General features: G+C 45.1%; 2 protein-coding genes across 2 annotated transcripts in view; one reads left to right on the top strand and one right to left on the bottom strand.

The window, feature by feature from the left end:
- The window catches only part of SLC23A1 (solute carrier family 23 member 1), a 15,303-nt gene extending 11,464 nt beyond the window's left edge, over positions 1-3,839 (top strand). The window contains exon 16 of the mRNA XM_051843429.2: positions 1,706-3,839. The gene's annotated coding sequence lies outside the window, so the exon portion shown is untranslated. The remainder of the gene's footprint in view (positions 1-1,705) is intronic.
- Positions 232-24,009, bottom strand: PAIP2 (poly(A) binding protein interacting protein 2). Its single transcript, XM_002710245.5, has 4 exons — positions 23,841-24,009; positions 6,127-6,290; positions 3,399-3,578; positions 232-1,232 (listed from the first exon to the last, which is right to left on the bottom strand). The coding sequence occupies exons 2-4, from the start codon at positions 6,262-6,264 to the stop codon at positions 1,176-1,178; spliced, it is 375 nt and encodes a 124-aa protein (XP_002710291.1). The 5' UTR covers positions 6,265-6,290; positions 23,841-24,009; the 3' UTR covers positions 232-1,175.

The raw sequence follows: 24,009 nt of genomic DNA, 5'->3' as shown, positions 1-24,009 counted from the left end.
TGCCTATGATTTCTCAGACACTGCAGTCTAAGGTGATAAAAAGGATGGACGGGGCAACCGAGTTATTTCACTGCAGTAGTCTGGATAGATGCTTGCAACATACTTGCTACCATGGTTTTATCAAATCCTGCTTTCTCAGCACACTGTGCCAGTAGAGTCATCCTGGGCCCATAGGGGAAGTATTCCTACTGGAGAGTCTGCATCCCAGCACCAATAAACACAACCACCAGCTCAGTTCTACTATTATTTATTTTTTTAAATATTTTTGAAAAAATATAATTTTTTTACAATATTTTCAACTTAAACACTATTCACACTGAACACGTATGGCAGCTTAACCTACCCAAATATGAAGTTTAAGAAGCCAAAACTGTTCTAGCTTTGTTAAAAGAAAAGTTGTGCTGCAGACTGTCGTGACGGTTAACAAAGCAAGGAAAAGCGCCACTCAAATCATGTCACAGTCTCTTTGTTCAACTGGATTCTGGGATGCTGTTGGTCATATGTTAGACTTCCCAAGGGCATAGTTATGATGCAATTCTCAAATTACATACTTCCTCAGATGTAACAGTAGGAGAATTCAGTATTTCTAACATGATAATACACCAGAAAAGCCAGGACTAGTTCTCAACTGATCAACTGACTGTTACCTTGTAACCTCAGTAACCAAAGAATTATTTCAAATTAACAGACCTTTTTCTAAGGGGTAAAAACAAGATTATTTTTGATAGGGACAAATGTAAATTTAAGTCTTAACTGAGAATGTGCTAAGCAATTAGAACTTAATTTAAATTTACTCATTTTTAAAAAAGGTTTTGGCATTAACAAGTGTGAGTTAACCGTACAGGACCAGTTCAGTCTCAAAGCTGACCAGTTAGTAAGATCTAGAGGTTGTTTCATTTGGTGCTTTGTCACAACTTGACTGGTGCTTTTTTCCTTGCTTTCTTCGCATCAAGCCAAGGGGCCAGTTCTACTTTCAGTAAATGTTTGAGAGCTTTTTACTTAATAACAGTCTCAGCACTTTTATTAAGCATGCAAGACTAACAAAAACTTTGGCAATGCATAAGTGTAACACAGTGACAAGAGAGAGCTTTTACAATTAAGTCTTCTAATACTGCCTTCACAGTGTGGAAATTGTGCTACATCCACCAAAAGAGGGCCCCGTCTACTCAAATATTTTAGTACTTCACCCCAGGAACAAACTCCTTTGCATTTGGATTCAGATTGCTCTTGACCTGGAAAATAAGTACATAGAAAAGCAAGTTCATTACAGATGGCTTCAGATACACAGAAGCATTCAACCTAGATCCACATGCAAAAATATCTTCCAAAAAAATGAGAAAAGCAAGAAGTCAAGAATATATGCTTACAGTTAACCCAAAAAGTCTACAGCAGAGCAAAGGAGGAAGCAGATGTAAATTATATATTGTATAATGTCAACCTTCTAAAGACGACACAGGAATTGAAATTGTTTGCTTACTTGTATTCAGAAACTCACTAACTTGCTTCACATAAGCTGAAGAAATAGCCCTGAACAAGTTAACTATATTTAACTTTCTTGTTGCTTTTAGAGCTTGTGAATATGTTAAAACAAATGTTGAAATTATGATTAAAGTTAAGTGCAAAGTTGTTGATACATTAATTTTATGATCCCCATCAAAAAATATAGAAGTATCTTTCTACAGCTGCTGTATTTTAATTCCCACAGGAAGCATGATATGTCACAGGAAAAGCAAAGAACAAGGGGAGCTAGAAGACATTAAGACTGAAATCCCCGCTCTCCTCTAGCTTCCTGTGTAAGCTGGGATAAATCAGTCTTTTTTTCTGTAAGTTAAGGAAAAAAAGAGAGTGATGAATGGCCTAATAATAGTGTGTCAAAGAGCCTCTAGAGACTTGTATCATTATTCTGTGTCTCTGAACCTTTACTTTCCTAAGCAGAAATGTCAGTATACAGGAAGAGGAGCTGGAAATTCCCCTTTAGTACATTTGGATTCCAAGTTGGTAAAGCTAAAATGTAGGGATGCTGGCAGGCTTTTCAATGGGACTAGACTCCTATATTGCTTAGTTTAAGACCAAAGCATATTCAAACATTTTGGAGCAATTATTTTTAGTTTCATAATTTATACACAACAATTTCCTTGGACAGGATATAGTCTTCCTTCCCCCAAGGGAAATATATCTGTATTTTAAAACTGTAAGGTTTAAATTAAAATGCAGTATTCTTCAATGTACAAACTTGGCAGCTGAACAAGAATGAGAATGAATTAAAGTAATCTAAAATAGTCTGAGAAGAAATCAGTTTTTGCATTATGGAATTACACTGACTCTAAACATTAAGTCTAGCAAAGAGCTTTATTCCTTTAGAGCTATCAACATGATTTCTAACATGGGTACTCAGATCATACTGTCATTTATTCCAGCCAAGGCCCTGCCGCAGTGTAAATCCCAGTGTTCTTAATATCGTCCTTTAGAAGAAGGATTTACCCTACAGGGTAGGCTGACTGTCTGATATCTCTGGAGTGCTACTAAAAACTCAACAGGCCGAGCACACTGACCCTGATACAGGACTGAGGAACTGACTTTTGTTTTTAATGCCTAACAGATAAATATGATGTATAGATTAGGAAACCACTGCACAGTGAACAGAAGAAATAACAAAATACAGTTCAGAGTCCACTGGGTAAATTCCAGAAAGCTATTCTGTATAAGCAACTACAGATTGTAAAAAGAGACAGAAAGGTTAATATTTGGATTTGATTTCACAAAATTATTTAATGTTAATTTCAGAGATCAAATCATCAGATACCATTCTATTTTAGTGCTAATGTTTAGATATCACAATTCCAAATACTTTTACTGCAAATATATTGTCAGCGATGAGACACTAAGAGTAACTTAAAATGCAAATCTAAGTGTGATCATCTTCTGAGAAGAGCTTGTAAAATTCCTTATTAAATCACAGTTCTAACTGTGTGCTCAGTGAAAACTCCATCACGAAAAGATCTCTAAAATTACACCTTCCAAATAAAATTGTGAAATATCACCAAATTTTTAAGATAAGATGAAAACTTCTCCATCAAGCTACTTTTGTATAGGCAAGTCACATGGTAATATTATTTTTCCTTTGACTAACTTTTAAGACATTTTAATATCCTAGGGCAACATCATGACTACAAAGAGCTGTCTAGCAGTCTGTTAATGGTCTAAGGCTAGCTGCACCGTGTTGCCAGAAGTCACTCCATGTCACAAGTGAAACTGGGAGGCCCTTGCTTCCACTCTAAGAAGTAGCGCAGTTTCTGAAGGGGAAAGAGGCAGAACTCTTCTTACAGAGATGGTGGCTGGCTTTTCCACTTATGGTAAAGATGAACTAGGATCTAAAAAGATGAAAAATAACTTTTTACCACAAGATCTTCCAGAGAAGAGCCATCACTGATAACAAGGTCATTAAACTGGTCTTGGATTTGGTCCATAGTCTGTGGGAGATCTCGAGCTGGAATAAACCACTCATGCTCTTCTTCTTCTTCCAGCATTTCTTGGAAACAGCGTTCAATAAATTCTTCTTCCCATAACTCCTCTTCTATCTAAATTTATAATAAATTAAGGATAATTTATAGCACATACGGTAGAATATTTCTAGAAAAAGCTTAAAATATTTTGAACTAAGCCATTTAAAAACACAATGTCATACTTTCTCCTCTGCTTCTGTGCTAAGGGGAAAAATACTTACCATTAAGACCCAGAAGATCTATTGAGGGTTTTTTCCATGTCTTTATTTAGATAAGAAGTTTCTTTTATTCACTGATGGTGGCAAAGAATGAGTAACAAATAAAAGAATGCTTGAAGGAATGTGTATTTGACTTATCTGTAATAATTTGATACTTAAAACTAGGTGGGCATGTATTAGAGAGCCGTAAATACACTGGGAGTATTAGAGTACACAGGTTTGAGTCCTGACAACCCTCTCCAGTTCAGCTTCTTGCTAATGAAGACCCTGAGAAGTAGCAGGTGATGGCTCAAGTAGTTGGTTCCCTGCCACTCACATGGGAGTCTCAGATTGAGTTCCTGGCTCCTGGCTTTGGCTTGGCCCAAGCCCAGCTGTTACGGGCATTTAGGGAGCGAAATGGCAGATGGGAGATTTCTCCTTTTGTCCCTCTGCCTTACAAATAAATAAAATTTAAAAACTACACAATCCCTAATACCAAACCCAATAGTAACCAAAACCAAAATTTCTAAGGGATAGAGTCAAAGCATGCTTTTTTTCTTTTTATTTATTTGAAAGGCATGTGTGTGCATGTGTACACACACACACACACACACACACACACAGATCTTTCATGTGCTGGTTCATTTCCCAAATGTCTGCAACAGGTGGGGCTGGGTCAGGCCAAGTTAGAAGCTTGGAACTCAATCTGGGTCTTCCACATGGTGGCAACGAAACAAATACTTGAGCCACCATTTGCTGCCTCCCAGAGTGCACATTAGCAGAAAACTGGAATTAAAAGTGAAGCTGGAACTAGAACCCGGGCACTCTGCTACACCAAATACTCATTCCTGGCTAATCAATCAAACAAAAACCCACAACTGATTCTCACTGAAATAAGACTGTTTGGGGGTCAGCACTGTGGCACAGCAGGTTAAGCTGCCCACTGTGATGCCAACATCCCATATGAGCACCAGTTTGAGTCCCAGCTGCTCTTTCAGTTCAGCTCCCTGCCAATACACCTGACAAAGCAGTGAAAATGGCCCAAGACCTTGGCCTCCTGCCAACCACATGGGAGACCTAGATGAAGTTCCTGGCTTCTGGCTTCAGCATGTCCCAACCCCAGGCATTGCAGGCATTAAGGAGTGAAACAGCAGATCTAAGATTTTCTCTCTCTCTGTGACTCTGCCTTTCAAATAAATAAACAAATCTTAAGGAAAAAAAGACAACCATTTTACTTTTGAATATCTAACATTGGACATGGAGAAATCAAGCTGGCTTCTGATTACCAAAGCCATGATAAGGGAGAAATTATAAGATGGGAACAGATGCCAGAGACATTAAAGAGAATATCTGCCACTGTATGAGAGTTGACAGATTTCCGAGAGTAAAATACACTGATGATGTCAGGCGAAACACAGCTTAACTGCACCGGGAGATCTGTTGTCTCCTGATTCCTGAATTCTCTTGATTGGCATTACAATACAGTAATCTGATTGGTACAAGGCAGTGGTTTCCAAACCTGAATGCTGACTGGAACCAGCTGGGAGGTTTTTTTTTTTTGTTTTGTTTTGTTTTTTTGACAGGCAGAGTGGACAGAGAGAGAGAGACAGAGAGAAAGGTCTTCCCTAGCCGTTGGTTCACCCCTCAATGGCCGCTGCGGCTGGCGCACCACACTGATCCGATGGCAGGAGCCAGGTACTTATCCTGGTCTCCCATGGGGTGCAGGGCCCAAGTACTTGGGCCATCCTCCACTGCACTCCCTGGCCACAGCAGAGAGCTGGCCTGGAAGAGGGGCAACCGGGACAGAATCCGGTGCCCTGAGTGGGACTAGAACCCAGTGTGCCGGCGCCGCAGGCGGAGGATTAGCCTAGTGAGCCGCAGCGCTGGCCAGCTGGGAGTTTTTAAAAAACACTTTCCCAGGTTCCATCCTAGTCTTGAATCAGACTCTCTAGGGTGGGACCTAGAAACAAGCTCTCCAAGTAATTTTAATGAGCAGTTAAACCTTGTCGTAGTCAACAGCCAAACAAAATAGAGGAGTACAGGCATATAAATCTATGTCAGCATTCCATATGGGCCCTGGTTTGGGTCCTGGGTGCTCCACTTCCAATCTAGCATCCTGCTAATTGCCTGAGAAAAACAGAGGAAAGTGGTCCATACTTGAGTCTTTGCCACCCACGTGGGACACCTGGAATGAAGCTTGTGGCTTCTGGCTTCAGCCTGGCCAAGTGCCAGCCATAGTGGCCACCTGTGGGAGTAAACCAGCAGATGGAAGATCTCTCTGTCTCTCCTTCTCTCTTTGTAACTCTTTCAAATACATAAGTCAATGTTTTAAAAATTACAAAATAAACACATTTCAGAGATAAGTATAATCATATTATTTGAGTGCTATAATGGGATACATAAAAGAACATGTTTGTAAAACTAACTTGTCTGTTGAATTCCTCTTCATTCTCCATCCACATGTATTCTGCAAACGGATTGTCATCTTCATGAGAATGACCGTTAATAATCACATCTTCATTGATGATGCTTGGGCTAGTACTGCTGCGACTTGGATCTTTCATGGTTGGCGTTGTTTGTCGTTTTTAACCTTAAAAGAAAAACAATCTAGTTAATTGATGCATTCTTTTAGTAAGTATTTATTATTACTAGGCATCATGGTTAAATCTTCTCTTTTTTAAAATTAACTAATTAATTTATTTATCAGAGAGGCAGAGTGAGGGACAGAGAGCGAGTGTGGGTGCACACACAATGATTTTTCCATCTGCCGGTTCACTTCTTAAATGGCCCCAAAAACCAGCTGGGCTAGGCCAAAGGCAGGAGCCAGGGACTCCATGCTGATCTCCCATATGGGTGGCAAGGGCTCAAGTACTTGGGTCATATTCTGCTGTTTTCCCAGGTTCATCAGCTGGGACCTGGATTGGAGGTGAAGTAACCATGACTCCAAGTAGCACTCCTATATGGGATGCTGGTATCACAAGTGGTGGCGTAACCTTCAGCACCCAAAGCCAGCTCCCATGATGTCTTAGACACACATGATATATTAAGAAACTGGAAAGCTTCCTATATTTTTCCAAATGATTTTAAGAAACAGTTGAGGGGCCGGTGCTGTGGCACACTAGGTTAATCATCTGCCTGTGGCGCCGGCATCCCATGGTGGATGCCGGTTCTAGTCTCAGCTGCTCCTCTTCCAGTCCAGCTCTCTGCTATGGCCTGGAAAAACAGTGGAGGATGGCCCAAGTGCTTGGGCCTCTGCACCCACATAGGAGACCCAGAGGAAGCACCTGGCTCCTGGCTTCGGATCGGCGCAGCTCCAGCCGTTGTGGCCACTTGGGGAGTGAACCAACGGAAGGAAGACCTTTCTGTCTCTCACCGTTCGTAATTCTGCCTGTCAAATAAATCTTAAAAAAATAGAAAGAAAAAAAGAAAGAAAGAAAAAGTTAAGTGGATTAACCTAGTTTCTGATAACTGCAAATGAAGGTAATCAATTTACATGGAATCTCCAAACCATCCCATTTATTCTATATTTGGGTATCCCCTGCTTTCCAAAAACAAGTATGCTCTGGAAAAATCACCATTAAGTGAAGCAATGAGGAGCAAATACTTTTTAAAACTGATTTAAAAGATTCCACAGATTGTTTATATTCATTAAATAAAAGTTAAAAAAAAAAAAAGATTCCACAGATTGGAAATGAAAACTTTTTTTTTTTTTTTTTTTTTTGACAGGCAGAGTGGACAATGAGAGAGAGAGACAGAGAGAAAGGTCTTCCTTTTGCCAATGGTTCACCCTCCAATGGCCACTGCGCTGCGGCCAGCGCACCGCGGTGATCCGAAGCCAGGAGCCAGGTGCTTCTCCTGGTCTCCCATGGGGTGCAGGGCCCAAGCACTTGGGCCATCCTCCACTGCACTCCCTGGCCACAGCAGAGAGCTGGCCTGGAAGAGGGGCAACCGGGACAGAATCCAGTGCCCCGACCAGGACTAGAACCCGGTGTGCCGGCGCCGCACACCGGGTGGAGGATTAGCCTAGTGAGCTGTGGCGCCGGCCGAAAACTAACAAACTTTTAATAACCTCTTAATTCCTCTGTCTCAAAATGCAACTCTGGAACTCTCCTTCATGCCTACACTCTATATGCTTAGTCTTTTTCTTTAAGATTATTTGTTTATTTGATAGAGTTACACACACACACACACAGAGAGGGAGGGAGGGAAGGAGGGAGGTCTTCTATCTGCTGGTTCACTCCACAACTGGCTGCAATGGCCAGAGCTGCACCCATCAGGTGCAAGGAGCTTCTTCTGGGTCTCCCATGTGAGTGTGGGCCCAAGGACTTGGACCATCTTCTACGGCTTTCCCAGGCCATAGCAGAGAGCTGGATTGAAAGCGGAGCAGCCAGGACTCGAACCAGTGCCCATATGGGATGCTGGCACTGCAGGCGGCAGTTCTACCCGCTATGCCACAGCACCGGCCCCCTCTGTATGCTTTTTTCTATGAGTCTATGTTAAGCTACTCCATGTCTCCATTTCCCTGTTGTACACTGAGTTTCAGGCAACCAGCGATGAGTAACGTACAGTAAATGGCAAACATGAACAATTCCTGCATTGAACAGAGCCTAGGTCAGCCTTTTACTCACTGTCTTCTCATTAACAACCTCTGGCTTCAGTATAAAGAATTTATGAAGAAAAGGAAATTATTTTCAGTTCAGCAGTCTTTGGAAAATAAATCATAACTGAACCAACCAACATGAAATACAGCCTGGGTACTAATCTTACACGGTGAGACAGCCGAGGGAAGGAACAACAGCTTACCGGATTGTTTGCTACAGCCAGCCAATGAACACCAGAAAGGTACGGATCATCCACTTCTTTAATGCTGACAAGCCTAAATAGTCATTGGGCTAAATGAATCTTACTATGTGGCAATATGTTAGATTTTTACTTTTCTTCTCTGACCTGTTCTTATTTCTGTGAAGTGTGTCCTTTGTATGTTCGTGTCTTTTACTCTTTGTAAAAGTTGATAGAGGGGCAGGTGTTTGATCTAACAGTTAAGATACTACTAGAAGGCCGGCGCCGCGGCTCACTAGGCTAATCCTCCTGCGGCGCCGGCACACCGGGTTCTAGTCCCGGTCAGGGCACCGGATTCTGTCCCGGTTGCCCCTCTTCCAGGCCAGCTCTCTGCTGTGGCCAGGGAGTGCAGTGGAGGATGGCCCAAGTGCTTGGGCCCTGCACCCCATGGGAGACCAGGAAAAGCACCTGGCTCCTGGCTCCTGCCATTGGATCAGCGCGGTGTGCCGGCCGCAGCAGCCATTGGAGGGTGAACCAACGGCAAAAAGGAAGACCTTTCTCTCTCTCTCACTGTCCACTCTGCCTGTCAAAAACAAACAAACAAAAAAAAAAGATACTACCACCAGAGACATCTGTGTCTCATATCCTCTGCTTTGGATTTAGCTCCTGCTGAGGAACACGTTAAGAGGCAGCAGGCAGGCTGGTGCCGTGGCTCACTTGGTTAATCCTCCGCCTGTGGCGCTGGCATCCCATATGGGCACCAGGTTCTAGTCCCGGTTGCTCTTCTTCCAGTCCAGCTCTCTGCTGTTGCCCGGGAGGGCAGTGGAGGATGGCCCAGGTGCCTGGGCCCCTGCACCCGCGTGGGAGACCAGGAAGAAGCTTCTGGCTTCGGATCGGTGCAGCGCCGGCCGTGGCGGCCATTTGGGGAGTGAACCAATGGAAGGAAGACCTTTCTCTCTGTCTCTCTCTATATATCTCTGTCTATAACGCTACCTGTCAAAAAAAAAAAAAAAAAAAAAAAAAAAGATAGGCAGCAGGCAAAGGCTCAAGCACTTGCTTTCCTGCTCCTCACATGAAGACCTTGATTGAGTTCTGGACACTTGGCTTTAGCCTGGCCCAGCTTCTACTGTTGTGGCTTTTTGGGGATCTGTCTGTTTCTGCTTTTCAAATAAATGACAATAAATACATTTTAAAAATTGAGATATAGTTCATATACCATAAAATCTGCCATTTTACATTATCCGGTCCAGTGGTTTTTTTTTTATAAGATTATGCAACCATCACAATGACATAATCTAAGAACATTTTCACACCTCTAAAAAGAAACCCTGGGGCTGGCGCCGTGGCTCACTTGGTTAATCCACCGCCTGTGGCGCCGGCATCCCATATGGGTGCCGGTTCTAGTCCTGGTTGCTCCTCTTCCAGTCAAGCTCTCTGCTATGGCCTGGGAAAGCAACAGAAAATGGCCCAAGTGCTTGGGCCCCTGCACCCCCACATGGGAGACCAGGAAGAAGCAGCTGGCTCCTGGCTTCGGATCGGTGTAGCTCCAGCCATTGCGGCCATTTGGGAACTGAACCAACAGAAGGAAGACCTTTCCCTCTCCCCACCCCCACTGTCTGTAACTCTACCTGTCAAATAAATAAATAAAATCTTAAAAAAAAAAAAAAAAGAAAAGAAACCCTGCCTCCATTAGCAAACATTCTCCATTCACCCTAGTCTCTGGGAACCACCAATCTTCCATCTCTATGAACTTGAGCTGGGTCAATCTGAAGTCAGGAGCCAGGAGCTTCCTCCAGGTCTCCCATGTGGGTGCAGGAGCCCAAGGACTTGGGCCATCTTCCACTGCTTTCTCAGGCCGGAGCAGAGAGCTGGATTGGAAGTAGAGCAGAAGGGATTTGAACTGCCGCCCATATGGGATAAAGGCACTGCAGGTGACAGCTTTACTGCTACCCCACAGCACCGGCCTACCTTTTAGCTATTACAGATAGTTCTATCAACATGTGTGTTCAAGTTTTATTTGAACATGTTTCCAGTTGGGTGTATACTTGTAAGTGTTTTCTATTAATGTTTATATTTTAGCTGTACATCATAACTGTGATAGAAAAAATGAGTGGTAAAGGTGACTGCCTCTCTCTTGACCACCAAACACATGCCTCACTCTGTGGGGAGCAATCCGGACTAGACTGAGTTGCTCGAATTAGGACTTATTCTATGCATCTGCTCTCCCACAATATGGCGCTGGGAGAGAAGTAAACAGCTTCCGCACAGCTGCCTCCAGTTCAACCAATTAACTGTAGGACTTGCTCCTGATTGGAGAGCAGCGTACTCAGCCGAGTTGGGATTGGCGGAGGAGGACTATAAAGGAGGAGAGAGACGGCATGCACCAGGAACATCTATGGGGAACATCTAAGGGAACCCGTGCAGCCCCCGAGAGAACCGGCCGGCGGTGTGCCGCTCCCCTGCGGAAGTGGGGAATGCGGCCAGGGGGAACTGCCCTTCCACGGAGGTGGAAGGGATAGTAGCCAACCCGGGAAGAACCAGCAGCAAACCCGGGGAGGGCCGAGCAGACGAAAGAACAGCGCAGGGTCCTGTGTCGTTCCTCCACGAAGAGGGGGAGCGACATAATGGTGCCGTGACTCGGATATGAAGCCTAGGCAGGGCTTAGTGTCGTTCCTCCACGAAGAGGGGGAGCGACATCACTCCAAATCCTTTTCTCACAAGAGACCACAGTTGTTATTTTTTTAGTATTTCCCTCTAAAAGTACATGCATATGCAATAAGAGTAAAAATGCTGCATTTAAGAACTTTACCACCAGGGTCAGTACAAGTCCCAGCTGCTCCACTTCTGATCCAGCTCTCTGCTATGGCCTGGGAAAGCAGTAGAAGACGGCCCAAGTCTTTGGGCCACTGCACCTGTGTGGGAGACCTGTAAGAAGCTCCTGGCTCCTGGCTTTGGATCAGCCCACCTCCAGCCATTGTGGCCATTTGGGGAGTGAACCAGTGGATGGAAGACCTTTCTCTCTCTCTCTGCTTTTCAAATACATCAATCTTAAAAAACACCAACTTAAATTTTGGTATAATGATAGAAGTTATACAAAATAGCAGAATGTGAATTGTGAAGTACAAGTTACTTGTATTATTTTTTAAAGGTTGATTTATTTATTTGAAAGTGGAGAGAGAGGGAGAGAATGTGTCTTCCATCTGCTGGCTCACTCCCCAGATGGCTGCAATGGCCAGTGCTGGGCCAGGCTGAATCCAGGAGCTTATTCCAGGTCTCCTACCTGGTTTGGCAAGGACCCATACACTTGGGGCAATTTTCCACTGCTTTTCCTAGACCGTTAGCATGAGCTAGACAGGAAGTGGGGCAGCAGGTCTCAAACTGGTGCCCATATAGAATGCCAATGTTGCAAGTGGCGGCTTTACCTGCCATGCCACAATGCTGGCTCCACAATTTAAAGGTCCCAACACCTAGGGAAACGTTTAATGAAGAAAAAAAAAGTCATAATTTAGTAATAGATCTTAATTTTTTAAAATAATGCACTGGTAATTTAAAATTTTTATTTATTTACTTTACTTTATTTGAAAGATACACACACACACAGAGACAGATATCCCTACATTCTAACCACTGGTTCACTCTCCAAATGCCAGTCTGAAGCAGGAGCCCAGAACTCAATCCAGATCTCCCACATAGGTGGCAAGGGTCTAAGTACTTCAGACATCACCTGCTGCCTCCCAGAGTGTACAGAAAGCTGAATTAGAAGTGGAGGAGCTGGGACATGAACCAGGCACTCTGATATGGAAGGTGGGCATCTCAACTGCTGGGCCGAATGCCTAGTCCTTAAACTACACTAGTGTCAACCCCCACTTTGCAGTGTTGAAGACAGCAGTTACATTCCTGGTAAAGGCTGGAGGGAGTGATATGGATGTAACATTAAAAAAAAAAAAAAAAAAAAAAAAAACAAAACTGTCCTAACCTGTCTGGTGGGTCCCTGAACAACTGGCTCAAGTGTTTGCTGTGATGAGTGGAAGGAGGGCATGGGCAACACACACACATTTGTTGGAAACAGTTCAAGGTAAATATAGTAGCAATAATGGTTGGGAGGAAAGGCTCATGAAGGAAATGCTCTGAGCCCAACGGCTTTGAGAAACTCCCATGTATTCTGGCAACTTAAAAAGCCATGGACATGCCAGTGCTGGGTGCACACTCAGAAAAAAAAACCCTGGCCCTAACTCTTACCTCTGGTGGACTTTCAGGCCAGTCAGGAAATAAAGGTAAAGGCAGGGTTGCACATCACCTGAAGGTGTGCATGAACACATACATGGACCTCAGGCCCCTCCGTAAAGAAAAAATTTTTTTATTGATTACAGACAACTAGTGAAATCCATCAAATCACCAGAGAGGGGCCAGCATTGTGGCACAGGGGGTAAAATCACAGCATGCAATGCTGGTATCCCATATGGGCGTTGGTTCAAGTCCCTGCTATTGGCCCGGGAAAAGCAGCAGAAGATGGCCCAAGTATCTGGGCCTCTGCTACGCACATGGGAGATATGGAAGAAGCTTCTGGCTTCTGTGTGGCTACTGCATGTGTGTATGTCGTTATTGGTGTCTGTTCCATTAGCTTAATGATCAGCTGGCCCTGGCTACTGCAGCCATGGGGGCAGTGAACGGAACTAGCAGATGGACGATCTCTCTTCCTCTAACTAACTTTCATAGACAAACCTTTATTAAAAAAAAAAAATACCAGGCCGGTGCCGTGGCTCAATAGGCTAATCCTCCGCCTTGCGGCACCGGCACCCCGGGTTCTAGTCCCGGTCGGGGTGCTGGATTCTGTCCCGGTTGCCCCTCTTCCAGGCCAGCTCTCTGCTGTGGCCAGGGAGTGCAGTGGAGGAGGATGGCCCAAGTGCTTGGGCCCTGCACCCCATGGGAGACCAGGATAAGTACCCGGCTCCTGCCTTCGGATCAGCGTGGTGGGCCAGCCACAGCGCACCGGCCGCGGCGGCCATTGGAGGGTGAACCAACGGCAAAGGAAGACCTTGCTCGCTGTCTCTCTCACTGTCCACTCTGCCTGTCAAAAAAGAAAAAAATAAAAATAAACAAAAATACCAGCTGATCATTAAGCTAATGGAACAGACACCAATAATGACATACACACATACACACACACACAAATCCGAACTTTACAATATTATTTCACAAAAGCCACTAATCAAACTACAATACATAGCAACAATTCTAGGGAAGGGAAGAATCTAAGAATATTATAGTATTCAAAATATCATTTCTTTCTTTCCTTTTTTTTTTTTTTTTGACAGGCAGAGTGGACAATGAGAGAGAAACAGAAAGGTCTTCCTCTGCCGTTGGTTCACCCTTCAGTGGCTACCGCGGCCGGTGCGCTGCAGCCGGCACACCACGCTGATCAGAAGGCAGGAGCCAGGTGCTTCTCCTGGTCTCCCATGGGGTGCAGGGCCCAAGCACTTGGGCCATGCTCCACTGTACTCCCGGGCCACAGCAGAGAGCTGGCCTGGAAGAGGGGCAACCGGGACAGAATCCGGCGCCCTGACCGGGACTAGAACCCGGTGTGCCGGCGCCGCAGGTGGAGGATTAGCCTATTGAGCCGCGGCGCCGGCCCAAAATATCATTTCAACAAAAGCTATGAGGTGTGCCAAGAAACGCTGAAGCATGCTTTCTGGGATGGGCAGTTGGCACAGTAGTTAAATCAACACTCGAGACACCCACATCCACTATCAGGGTGCCTGAGTTTGAATCCTGGCTCTACTCCTCCTTTCAGTTTTCTGCTAATACACTCTGAGAGGCAGCAGCTGATGGCGTAAGTACTTGGGTCTATGCCATCCAAGTGGAAGATCCAGTCTGAGTTCCAGGCTCCTGGTTTCAGCTTGGCCTGGCCCCAGCTGTTACGGGCACTGGGACAGTAGATGGACGATCTCTTTCTGTCTTGGTCTATCAACCTTTTAAACAAATAAATAAGGTATGGTCCACATGTAGGAAGAAAAATTAACAGAAACTGTCCCAAAGAAGGACAGTTGGACTTATGTAGACAAAGACTTAAATCAAGTACTTCAAATGTGCTCAAAGTGCTATAGGATATGGAATGCAAAGAACTAAAGGAAACCATGGGATTGATGGCTCACCTAATACAAAACTGATACAAATAAACATTTTACTATAGAAGTCTAACAGCAGATATGAGCAGGGAGAAGTATCTGCAAACTTAAAGACAGGTCTAAGGAGGAGAAAGGGAAAATGAAGTAGAATGAACAGAATGTCAGAGACCTGTAGAACAGCTACCGTGCCGGCGTAATGTGTAAAGGGAGCCACGGCAGGAGAACAGGTCAGCTGAGTTCTCATTAGAAACCACGGAGGTCAGAAGGCAACATATTCCAAGTGCTTAGAGAAAAAAACTGAACCAATAAACCTATATCCTGGCAAAATTATCCTTCAAATGTGGAGAAACAAAGACATTCTCAGAAAAACAAAACCCAAGATTGTGTCACTTGTAGGCCTGCCATGTAAGAAAAGCTAAAATGAGTCCTTCAAGCTGAAATGAAAGATTACTAGACATTAATGTGAATCTACGTGAAGAAAAAAGAAACCTAACTATACAGGTAAACACAAAAGATAGTAATAATGTAGTTCTGGCTGGTAAATCTTTTTCTACATGAATCAAAAGGTGAATAGTAAAACAATTATAAATCAAGGTTAATGAACATTCAATGTATAAATCTGTACTGTATATCAGTAACAAATTAAACTGAGTTGGTTTTAATTCGGTAATCTTTAATAACTAAAAAATGTGCAGCAAAACGTATACACCTGGGTTGTATCAACATCTTTCTATTCAAAGGCAGTCTGAAACATGCAGTTTTTGAGACTCGGGGCTGGCATTGTGGCATAGCCTAATGTGTTAAGCTAGCACCTGCAATGCTGACAAGTAACTATATGGGCATTGGTTTGTGTCCCAGCTCCTCCAATTCCTATCCAGCTCCCTGCTAATGACCTGAGAAAAGCAGCAGCAACGGTCCAAGTGCTTGGCCTCTTGTCACCCACATGAGAGACTCGAAGAAGCTCCTGGCTTTGGCCTGGTCAAGCCCTGGCTGTTGTGACCATATGGAGAATGAACCAGAAGATGGGAGACCTCTCTGTCTTGTTGCTAATTCCTTCAAACAAATAAATCAATCTTAAAAATAAACAAACAGCTGGCGCCGCGGCTCACTAGGCTAATCCTCCGCCTTGCGGCACCGGCACACCAGGTTCTAGTCCCGGTCGGGGCGCTGGATTCTGTCCCGGTTGCCCCTCTTCCAGGCCAGCTCTCTGCTGTGGCCAGGGAGTGCAGTGGAGGATGGCCCAAGTGCTTGGGCCCTGCACCCCATGGGAGACCAGGAGAAGTACCTGGCTCCTGTCATCGGATCAGCGCAGTGCGCCGGCCGCAGCGCACCGGCCGCGGCAGCCATTGGAGGGTGAACCAACGGCAAAGGAAGACCCTTCTCTCTGTCTCTCTCTCTCTGTCCACTCTGCCTGTCAAAATAAATAAATAAACAAAACTCTAAGAGTCACTAAGCTCAAACTTATATGTTAGTCAAGTATTTCTCCCAAAAGACAACAAAAACTCATAGGAAATGTTGGAAACAGAAGCATCTAATTTGCTTGAATAATGTTTGAAGGCCCAAAGGAGGTAATGACAACAAATACAGTAAAAACATAAACAAAAAACCCAAATGCAGAAGTCAATCATTCCACTTTGTTATCCTGTCTTTGGATCATGTCTCAATCTGATGAACTATAAAACTGGACAGAATGCACTGAGAATGCAAAGAATTTTTTCCCAATATTATGTCCACTATTTGCTTCAACATATGTGTATAATTACTTAAAAGAAATCATGTTGACAGCTTAGTGTGTATTCTTTCATTTATCTTTGCTTATTTACAAAAACATGAATAAAAGATTTCTGTTTTATCAATACCATATCAAGCACATTTCATGTGGAAGCTTTACTAGTGAACGTGTATAGGTATATTTAAAATTTTTTAAAAACTTGAGAGGCAGACAAATCTCCCATCCACTGCTTTACTCCCCAAAAGTCTGAAACAGCCGGGGGTGGGTCAGACAGAAACTAGGCTGGAACACAATCCAACCTTATCACATGGGTATAAGAAACTCAAGTACCTGGGCCATTACCTCCAAGATGCTGCCTCAGAGTAGGCATCAGGAGGAAGCTGGAATCGGGAGTATAACTGGGAATCGCAAATTAGGCACTCTGCCATAGGATGTGGGCATCCCAGGTCGTGGCTAAACCACTCCACCAAATGCCTGCCTCCACCTCACTTTTAAATGGGTGTAGCACCACCAAGTCAACTGCTTCCCCTTTAATGCACATTATTTTTTTAAAAAAACTTATTTATTCAAAAGTCAAGAGTTACACAGAAAGAGGAAAGGCAGAGAGAGAGAGGTCTTCCATCTGTTGGTTCACTCCCTAGATGGCCGCAACAGCTGGAGCTGCGCCAATCCAAAGCCAGGAGCCAGGAGCTTCTTCCAGGTCTCCCACGTGGGTGCAGGGGCCCAAGGGCTTGGGCCATCTTCTACTGCTTTCCCAGGCCATAGCAGAGAGCTGGACTGGAAGTGGAGCAGCTGGGACTTGAACCAGCATCCATAAGGGTTGCTGGCACTGCAGACGGCAGCTTTACCCACTATGCCGCAGCCACAGTGCCAGCCCCTAATGCACATTGTATGTTCCCAGTTTTTGCCATTACAACCTTGCAATGATCACTTTTGTGTGCCTATACTTCTTCAATTGTGCTTCCTGTAATACATACATACATATATATATATTTAACATTATTATTTCTTTGAAAAACAGAATGAAGGAGACAGATACGGAGGAAGAGAGAGAGGGGGACAAAGATTGAGATCTTCCATCCACTGGTTCACTCCCTCAGATGGCCACAAAACCAGGGCTGGTCCAGGCTGAAGCCAGCTGATGAGAACTCCATCCAGGTCTCCCACGTGGGTGGCATAGGGGGGGTCTAACCCCTTGGTTCACCTGTTGCTTTCCCAGGTACATTAGCAGGGAGGTAGAACAGAAGCAGAGCAACTAGAATTCCAGCTAATGCTCCAATATGGGACACAGGTGTCAAAGCAGCAACTTAACCCACAGTGCCACAACACCACCCTGTGACTTCTATTTCTAAGGTACAAAAATCATGTACATATAATATGCTGATCTTTCATATGTACATAAATATGTTGATGTTTCCTCTGTAAACATCCTGTTTAGGTAAGAGCTAAGATGTTTAAGTTAACTAATAAACTTGATAAATTTCACCAAATTTTGGTTAGGTAAAATTAATTTTTTCCCATTAATGCCACCTGAAAGTCTACAGATCTTCAGTTTACAAACTAAACACCAAATTCGGTTTTCAGTTGTTTTATCCCTCCTGAAATACCTTGTATATATATGGAAATCTCTTAGGTTTTATCATCTTTTTTCCCTTAGTTTTACCTTTGTTTAAAAAAGCTTTATCTTTTTAAAAATTTATTTTCATTTTAATTGAAAGGCAGAGATACAGAGCCAGAGACAGTCATTTTCCACCCACTGGTTCACTCACCAAATACCTGAAACAGCCAGGGAGTAGGCCAGGTTGAAGCCAGGAGCTGGAACTAAATCTGAGTCTATCATGGTGGTGGCAGGGACCCAAGTACTCCAGCCATCATCTGCTATCTCTACACAGCTGAATCAGGGGGCCAACACTGTGGCACAGTGGGTTAAGCCGCCACCTGCAACCCTAGCATCTCATGAGTGCCAGGATGGTTCAAGTTACAGCTATTCCACTTCCTATCCAGTTCCCTGTTAATGTGCCTCGGAAAGCAGTGGAAGATGGCCCACATGTTGGGTCCCTGCACCCACGTGAAAGACCTGGCTGCAGTTCTAGGCTCCTGGTTTTGCCCAGGTTCAGCCCTGGCTGTTGCAGCCATTTTGGGAGTGAACCTGCAGATGAAGGATCTCCCTCTCTCTCTCTCTTTCAAATACATAAAACAAAAATATATTAAAAAAAAAAAAGAAAAAGAAAATTTCCCATCAGTTTATCACTTGGAAGCTTTAGAGAATCACTGAATTCCTTAACATTTGGCAGTATAAAATAATTTTACATCAGAGTGCCTGGGTTTAATTCTCAGCTCTGGCTCCTGTTTTTTGGTGTCCACTATTGCAGGCCCTTAAAGCAAAATGAGCAAAACAGTGATGGCTCAAATAACTAGGATTCTGCCACTCACGTGAAAGACCTGGATTGTGTTCTTGGTTTACAGCCTACCCCAGTGATCATGGTTGCTGGCACTTGAAACAGTGAACCAGCAGATAGAAGCAATGTCTCTCTTCCCCTCTCAAATAACCTTTAAAAAATCACATCCCAGCTATGCCATTGACCACCTATTGGACCTGAGTATGTCACTATATCACAGGCAGTATGCTTAATGGTTAGGAGCACATAATCAACAGAAACCTTGGATCTAAATTCTAGCTCTTACTAGCTATGTGACACTGGGTATGTTACTTCACATCTCCCAGTTGTTATCTTCATTTTACAGAAATGTTTAAAATTAAATTAGTTGATATTTGCAAAAGTTCTTAGAAAATACCTGACATTTCTAAAACCTTACAGATACATGCTAAAAAAAATTAAAATAACCTGTCAAGATCTTTATTCCTCAACTTCAAAACAGGCAAGATAAAATCTGTTCTACCATTGGGGTTGGCGCTGTGGCGCAGCAGGTTAATGCCCTGGCCTGAAGCACCGGCATCCCATATAGGCGCCAGTTCTAGTCCCGGCTGCTCCTCTTCCAATCCAGCTCTCTGCTATGGTCTGGGAAAGCGGTAGAGGATGGCCCAAGTGCTGGGGCCCCTGCACCCACATAGGAGATCCGGAAGAAGCTCCTGGCTTCGGATCAGCGCAGCTCCGGCCGTTGCAGCCGTCTGGGGAGTGAACCATCGGACAGAAGAACTCTTTCTCTCTTTTTGTAACTCTGACTTTCAAATAAAAAAAATCTGTTCTACCACAGCTGGTATTGTGGCATAGCAGGTTAAGTCACTGTCTGTGACACCAGCATCCCACATCAGAGCACTGGTTTGAGACCGGGATGCTCTCTTCTGCTCCAGTTCCCTGCTAAGGTGCCTGGGAAAGCAGAAGATGGTCCAATTACGTGGGCCTCTGACAGCCATGTGGGAGACCAAGATGGAGTTCTTGGCTCCTTGCTTCAACGTGGACCAGCCCTAGCTGTCTGCAGAGTGAACTAGCGAATAGAAGATCTGTTTCTCTCTCTCCCTCTGTCACTCTGCCTTTCAAATAAATCATTTTGTTATTCAGCTTATTTATTTGAGAAGCAGAGTGACAGGGAGAGACGGAGAGAGAGAGATCTTCCATCTGCTGCCTCACTCCCCATATTGCCACTATGGCTAGGGCTGGGCGAGGACAAAGCCAGGAGCCAGGAACACCATTGGGGTCTCCCACTTGGGTGGCAGGGACCCAAGCACCTGGGTCACCCTCCACTGCTTTCCCAAGACCTACCAGCAGAGAGCAGAATCTGAAGTGGAACAGCCAGAGTTGGAACTGGCATTCACATGGGATGCTGGTGTCACAGGAAGTGGCTTACCGTCCTGAGCCACAACATCGGCCCCAATAAATAAATCTTAAACAAACAAACAAAAACAGTGGGGCCAGGACAGTGGGCTAGGGCACCAGTTTGAGTCCTGGCTGCTCAATTCCAAACCTGCTCCCCGCTAATGTGCCTGGGAAAGCAGCAGAAACTGGACAGTGCTTGGGCCCCTGAGCACACGTGGGATATCACAATGAAGCTCCAGGCTCCTGGCTTCGGTCTGGTCCATTTCCAGCCAATGCAGTCATTTGGCAAGTGACTCAGAAGATGGAAGATCTCTCTGTCTCTCCTCTCTGTAATTCTGACTTTCAAGAAAGTAAATAATAAATAAGCCTTTAGGGGCCAGCACTGTGGCACAGAAGGTAAAGCCGCCGCCTGCAGTGCCAGCATCCCATATGGGCGCTGGTTCAAATCCCCACTAGCTCTACTTTTTTTTTTTTTTTTAAGATTTTATTTTTTTATTTGAGAGGTAGAGTTACAGACAGTGAGAGGGAAAGTCAGAGAGAGAAAGGTCTTCCGTCCGTTGGTTCAGTCCCCAAATAGCCACAATGGCCGGAGCTATGCCGATCCGAAGCCAGGAGCTTCTTCTGGGTCTTCCACGTGGGTGCAGGGGCCCAAGGGTTTGGGCCATCTTCTACTGCTTTCCCAGGCCATAGCAGAGATGAATTGGAAGAGGAGCAGCCGGGACTAGATGCAACGTCCACATGGGATGCCAGCGCCGCAGGTGGAGGATTAACCTAATGCACACCAGCGCCGGCCCCTAGCTCTACTTCTGATCCAGCTCTCTGCTGCGGCATGGAAAAACAGTAGAAGATGGCCCAAGCCCTTGGGCCCCTGCACCCACGTGGGAGACCTGGAAGAAACTCCTCGATCTTAGCTTTGGATTGGTACAGCTCCGGTCATTGCAATCCACTGGGGAGTGAGTCATCGGATGGAAGATCTCTCTGCCTCTCCTTTTCTGTGTAACTCTTTTAAATACATAAATAAATCTTAAAAACAAAAAAAACCAAAAAAACAAAAAAAAAACACCTTTTTAAAAAAATTGCTCTACAGGAGCAACCATTTTTTAAAAAATTTATTTATCTGAAAGTCAGAGTTACACAGAGAGGCGAGGCAGAGAGAGATCTTTCATCTGTTGGTTCATTCCCCAATTGGCTGCAACAGCCGGAGCTGTGCCAATCCGAAGTCAGAAGCCAGGAGCTTCTTCTGGGTCTCCCATGCAGGTGCAGAGGCCCAAAGACTTGGGCCATCTTCTACTGCTTTCCCAGGCCACAGCAGATAGCCAGATTGGAAGTGGAGCAGCCAGGTCTCAAACCGGTGCCCACATGGGATGCCAACACTGCAGGTGGTGGCTTTACCCATTATGCCACAGCGCCGGCCCCAGCAACCATTAAGCTGCAGCTTGGGATGCCTACATCCCATATAAGTGTCATTCTGATTCCTAGCACCTATTCTGATCTAGCTTCCTGCTAATGTATCCTGGGAAGCAGAAGATGCTTGCTTAAGTACTTAGGTCCCTGCCACCTGCATGGAAACCAAGATGGAGTTCCTGGTTCTTGGTTTCAACCTCTCCTAGCCCTGGCTATTGTGATATTTGGGGGTGTGAACCAGCAGATGGGGCTATCACTGTGGTGCAGCAAGTTAAGCCACCACCTACAGACCAGAATCCCATATAAGCGACTGTTCAAGTCCCACTGTTCCACTTCCAATCTAGTTCCCTGCTATGTGCCCGGGAAGGTAACAGAGGATGGCTCAAGTGCTTAAGCCCCTGCCACCCATGAGAGAAACCCAGATGGAGTCCTGGGCTCCTGGCTTCAGCCTGCCCCAGCACCAGCTATTACAGCTATTTGCAGAATGAACCAGCAGATGAAGATCCTTCTCTCTCTCACTCTGTTTTAACACTGCCTTTCAGATAAATAAACCTTAAAAAAAAAAGTTTGTAAATTATCAAAAAAAAAAAAAAAACAAAAAACAAACCCGTAAAGTTACAAAAGCTTATTAAAAGGAGCAGGGTCTGATTTTTTCACCTTCCTTAATCTCCTACAGTATTCACTAAATTTCTGTGCTAAAAGGGGCATTTTATAAGTTTTATTAAAACTGGAGTATCATGCTCCAATCACAAATTAAATATGAATAACACAGTGGGTGCTTACTCAAGGAAAAGCCTGCTATACATAAACTCACTCTCCTACAAAAGGTGGAGATCATCCACCTCTCTTTGTGCTCTTAAAGAGTAGCATACACAACCTTTAATCTAATCAATCTATTCTCTGCCTCTCATCCCTTAAACAAACTGAAGCTACCTATCTTCATTTATGATAGGTGTGAGACACAGTTCAGTTTTGTTCAAGGTCACAATGAAGTAACATAAACAGGATTTGCCCCACATATCCTGTCTCACACAAACCAGAAACAGAACCACAAACAGCAAATACTGTTTCACTAAAAATCTTTTATAAAAGATTCTCTTGTATTTGCAAACATAACCAATGGCCAATCACACTGAATGGCTCTTTAATGAAAATGCAAATCAACATCTGATCAAATGCTCAAATGAAATTTGTAAAACAAACAAACAAACAAAAACAAAACCAGGGCCACTACTACAGTAGGAGAGGAGATCGGCCAGTCGGCACATGCAAAGTGGGAATTTGCCTTCTGTTGAAATCAGTGTCAGTGCTGTGTTAGACCTAGGCTCAAGGAAAACGGAAGCCTATTTCTTTCTAGAATTTGTAGTTTCCATGAGCTGATGGAGCTGGCTGAAAAATCAGGGAAATCAAGACAACAAAAGGAAGCAGTTAAGGCCCCTTTTGGGAGTCATTAGAAACACCACCACTGGCTGCTTCAACCAATGTTTTCAAAGCATAACTTCACCACAAGCCTTGTAATTCTCTGCAGTGGTGGTAGGGCAGGAGGGGAGTAAGCCGTCATTTCACTCAGAGAGTCATTACCAGAATCAGACTGTGGACTGGGTGGGCCCTTAAAGTCCATCAAGCTCAAAAGCAGCCCTTTTGGATCGAGGGTTTTCAGAACCCGAGACAAAGCTCCGACTGTCGTGTGGAGCATGGGATCCAAGTGACAGGAGGGGGTCGGGAAGGCGCAGAAAGCAGAGCGTCAGAAAGGAGCGGGCCTGTCGCCTGTCGCAGGAGGCTCCCCCGGACGCGGCTGCCTAGCCGTCCCCCCGCCCCTTTCCCCCCGCCCCAGCTCGGCAGGACCGCGCACGCGCACCGGCCACGGGCTGCGCGTGGCGACGCGCAGGCGTAAAGTGGGTAGAAACAATGAGCTTTGTTGCCGAGGTGGTGGAGGGGGGCAGGGGAGAGGGGCATGGGGCCGGGGGAGAACAGATGGGGTGGGGGGTGGCGTTCAGGAACGCGAGAAAGCGCTATCCCGACAACCTTCGCGCGCCACTGAGAACCCGGATAGAGAGCGAAGAGATCCAAATCATAAATAATGACAATGAGGGGGGAAAAAAAAAGCGACGGCCATTTCTCAAGAAAAGAAGGAGATGAAGTCGGCCCAAGCTCACCCCTCAGATTCGGCAGGAAGAGGGAACGGGCAACGGCGATCTTTCGGGGCCCCGGTGGCCAACAAACCCGGGGGGCCCTCTAGACCCTCCAGCCGTCGCCAAGGCACTGTCCCTGACCGCCGGAACCGCCGCAGCCCTCTCACTGCTCCGCCCGAGGGGTACCCTCACCCAGTGAACGGCAGCGGGGACGGCAGCCAACGAAACCTGTCGGCCTCCGCGGATCTCCACAGGCAACGCCGCTCCCCCGCTCGACGTGCGCTTTGCCCGCCGCCTCCCTTCTCCAGTCCAAACAAACACCCAGACCGGAAGTGACTTCACTTCCGCCTCCACTGACCCC

The sequence above is a fragment of the Oryctolagus cuniculus genome, chromosome 6 (genome assembly GCF_964237555.1).
Source record: "Oryctolagus cuniculus chromosome 6, mOryCun1.1, whole genome shotgun sequence".
NCBI classification, from domain to species: domain Eukaryota; kingdom Metazoa; phylum Chordata; class Mammalia; order Lagomorpha; family Leporidae; genus Oryctolagus; species Oryctolagus cuniculus.
Note: the sequence above shows the minus strand (reverse complement) of the source record. Positions and strands in the feature narration are given on the sequence as shown.

Excerpts from the sequence above, each read along its gene's own strand:
- PAIP2 (XM_002710245.5), bottom strand. The coding sequence starts at position 6,264 with ATGAAAGATCCAAGTCGCAGCAGTACTAGCCCAAGCATCATCAATGAA. Across the intron at positions 3,579-6,126 it reads AAGAGGAATTCAACAGACAA|ATAGAAGAGGAGTTATGGGA; the intron begins GTTAGTTTTACA and ends TTATAAATTTAG. Across the intron at positions 1,233-3,398 it reads CTTCTCTGGAAGATCTTGTG|GTCAAGAGCAATCTGAATCC; the intron begins GTAAAAAGTTAT and ends CTTATTTTCCAG.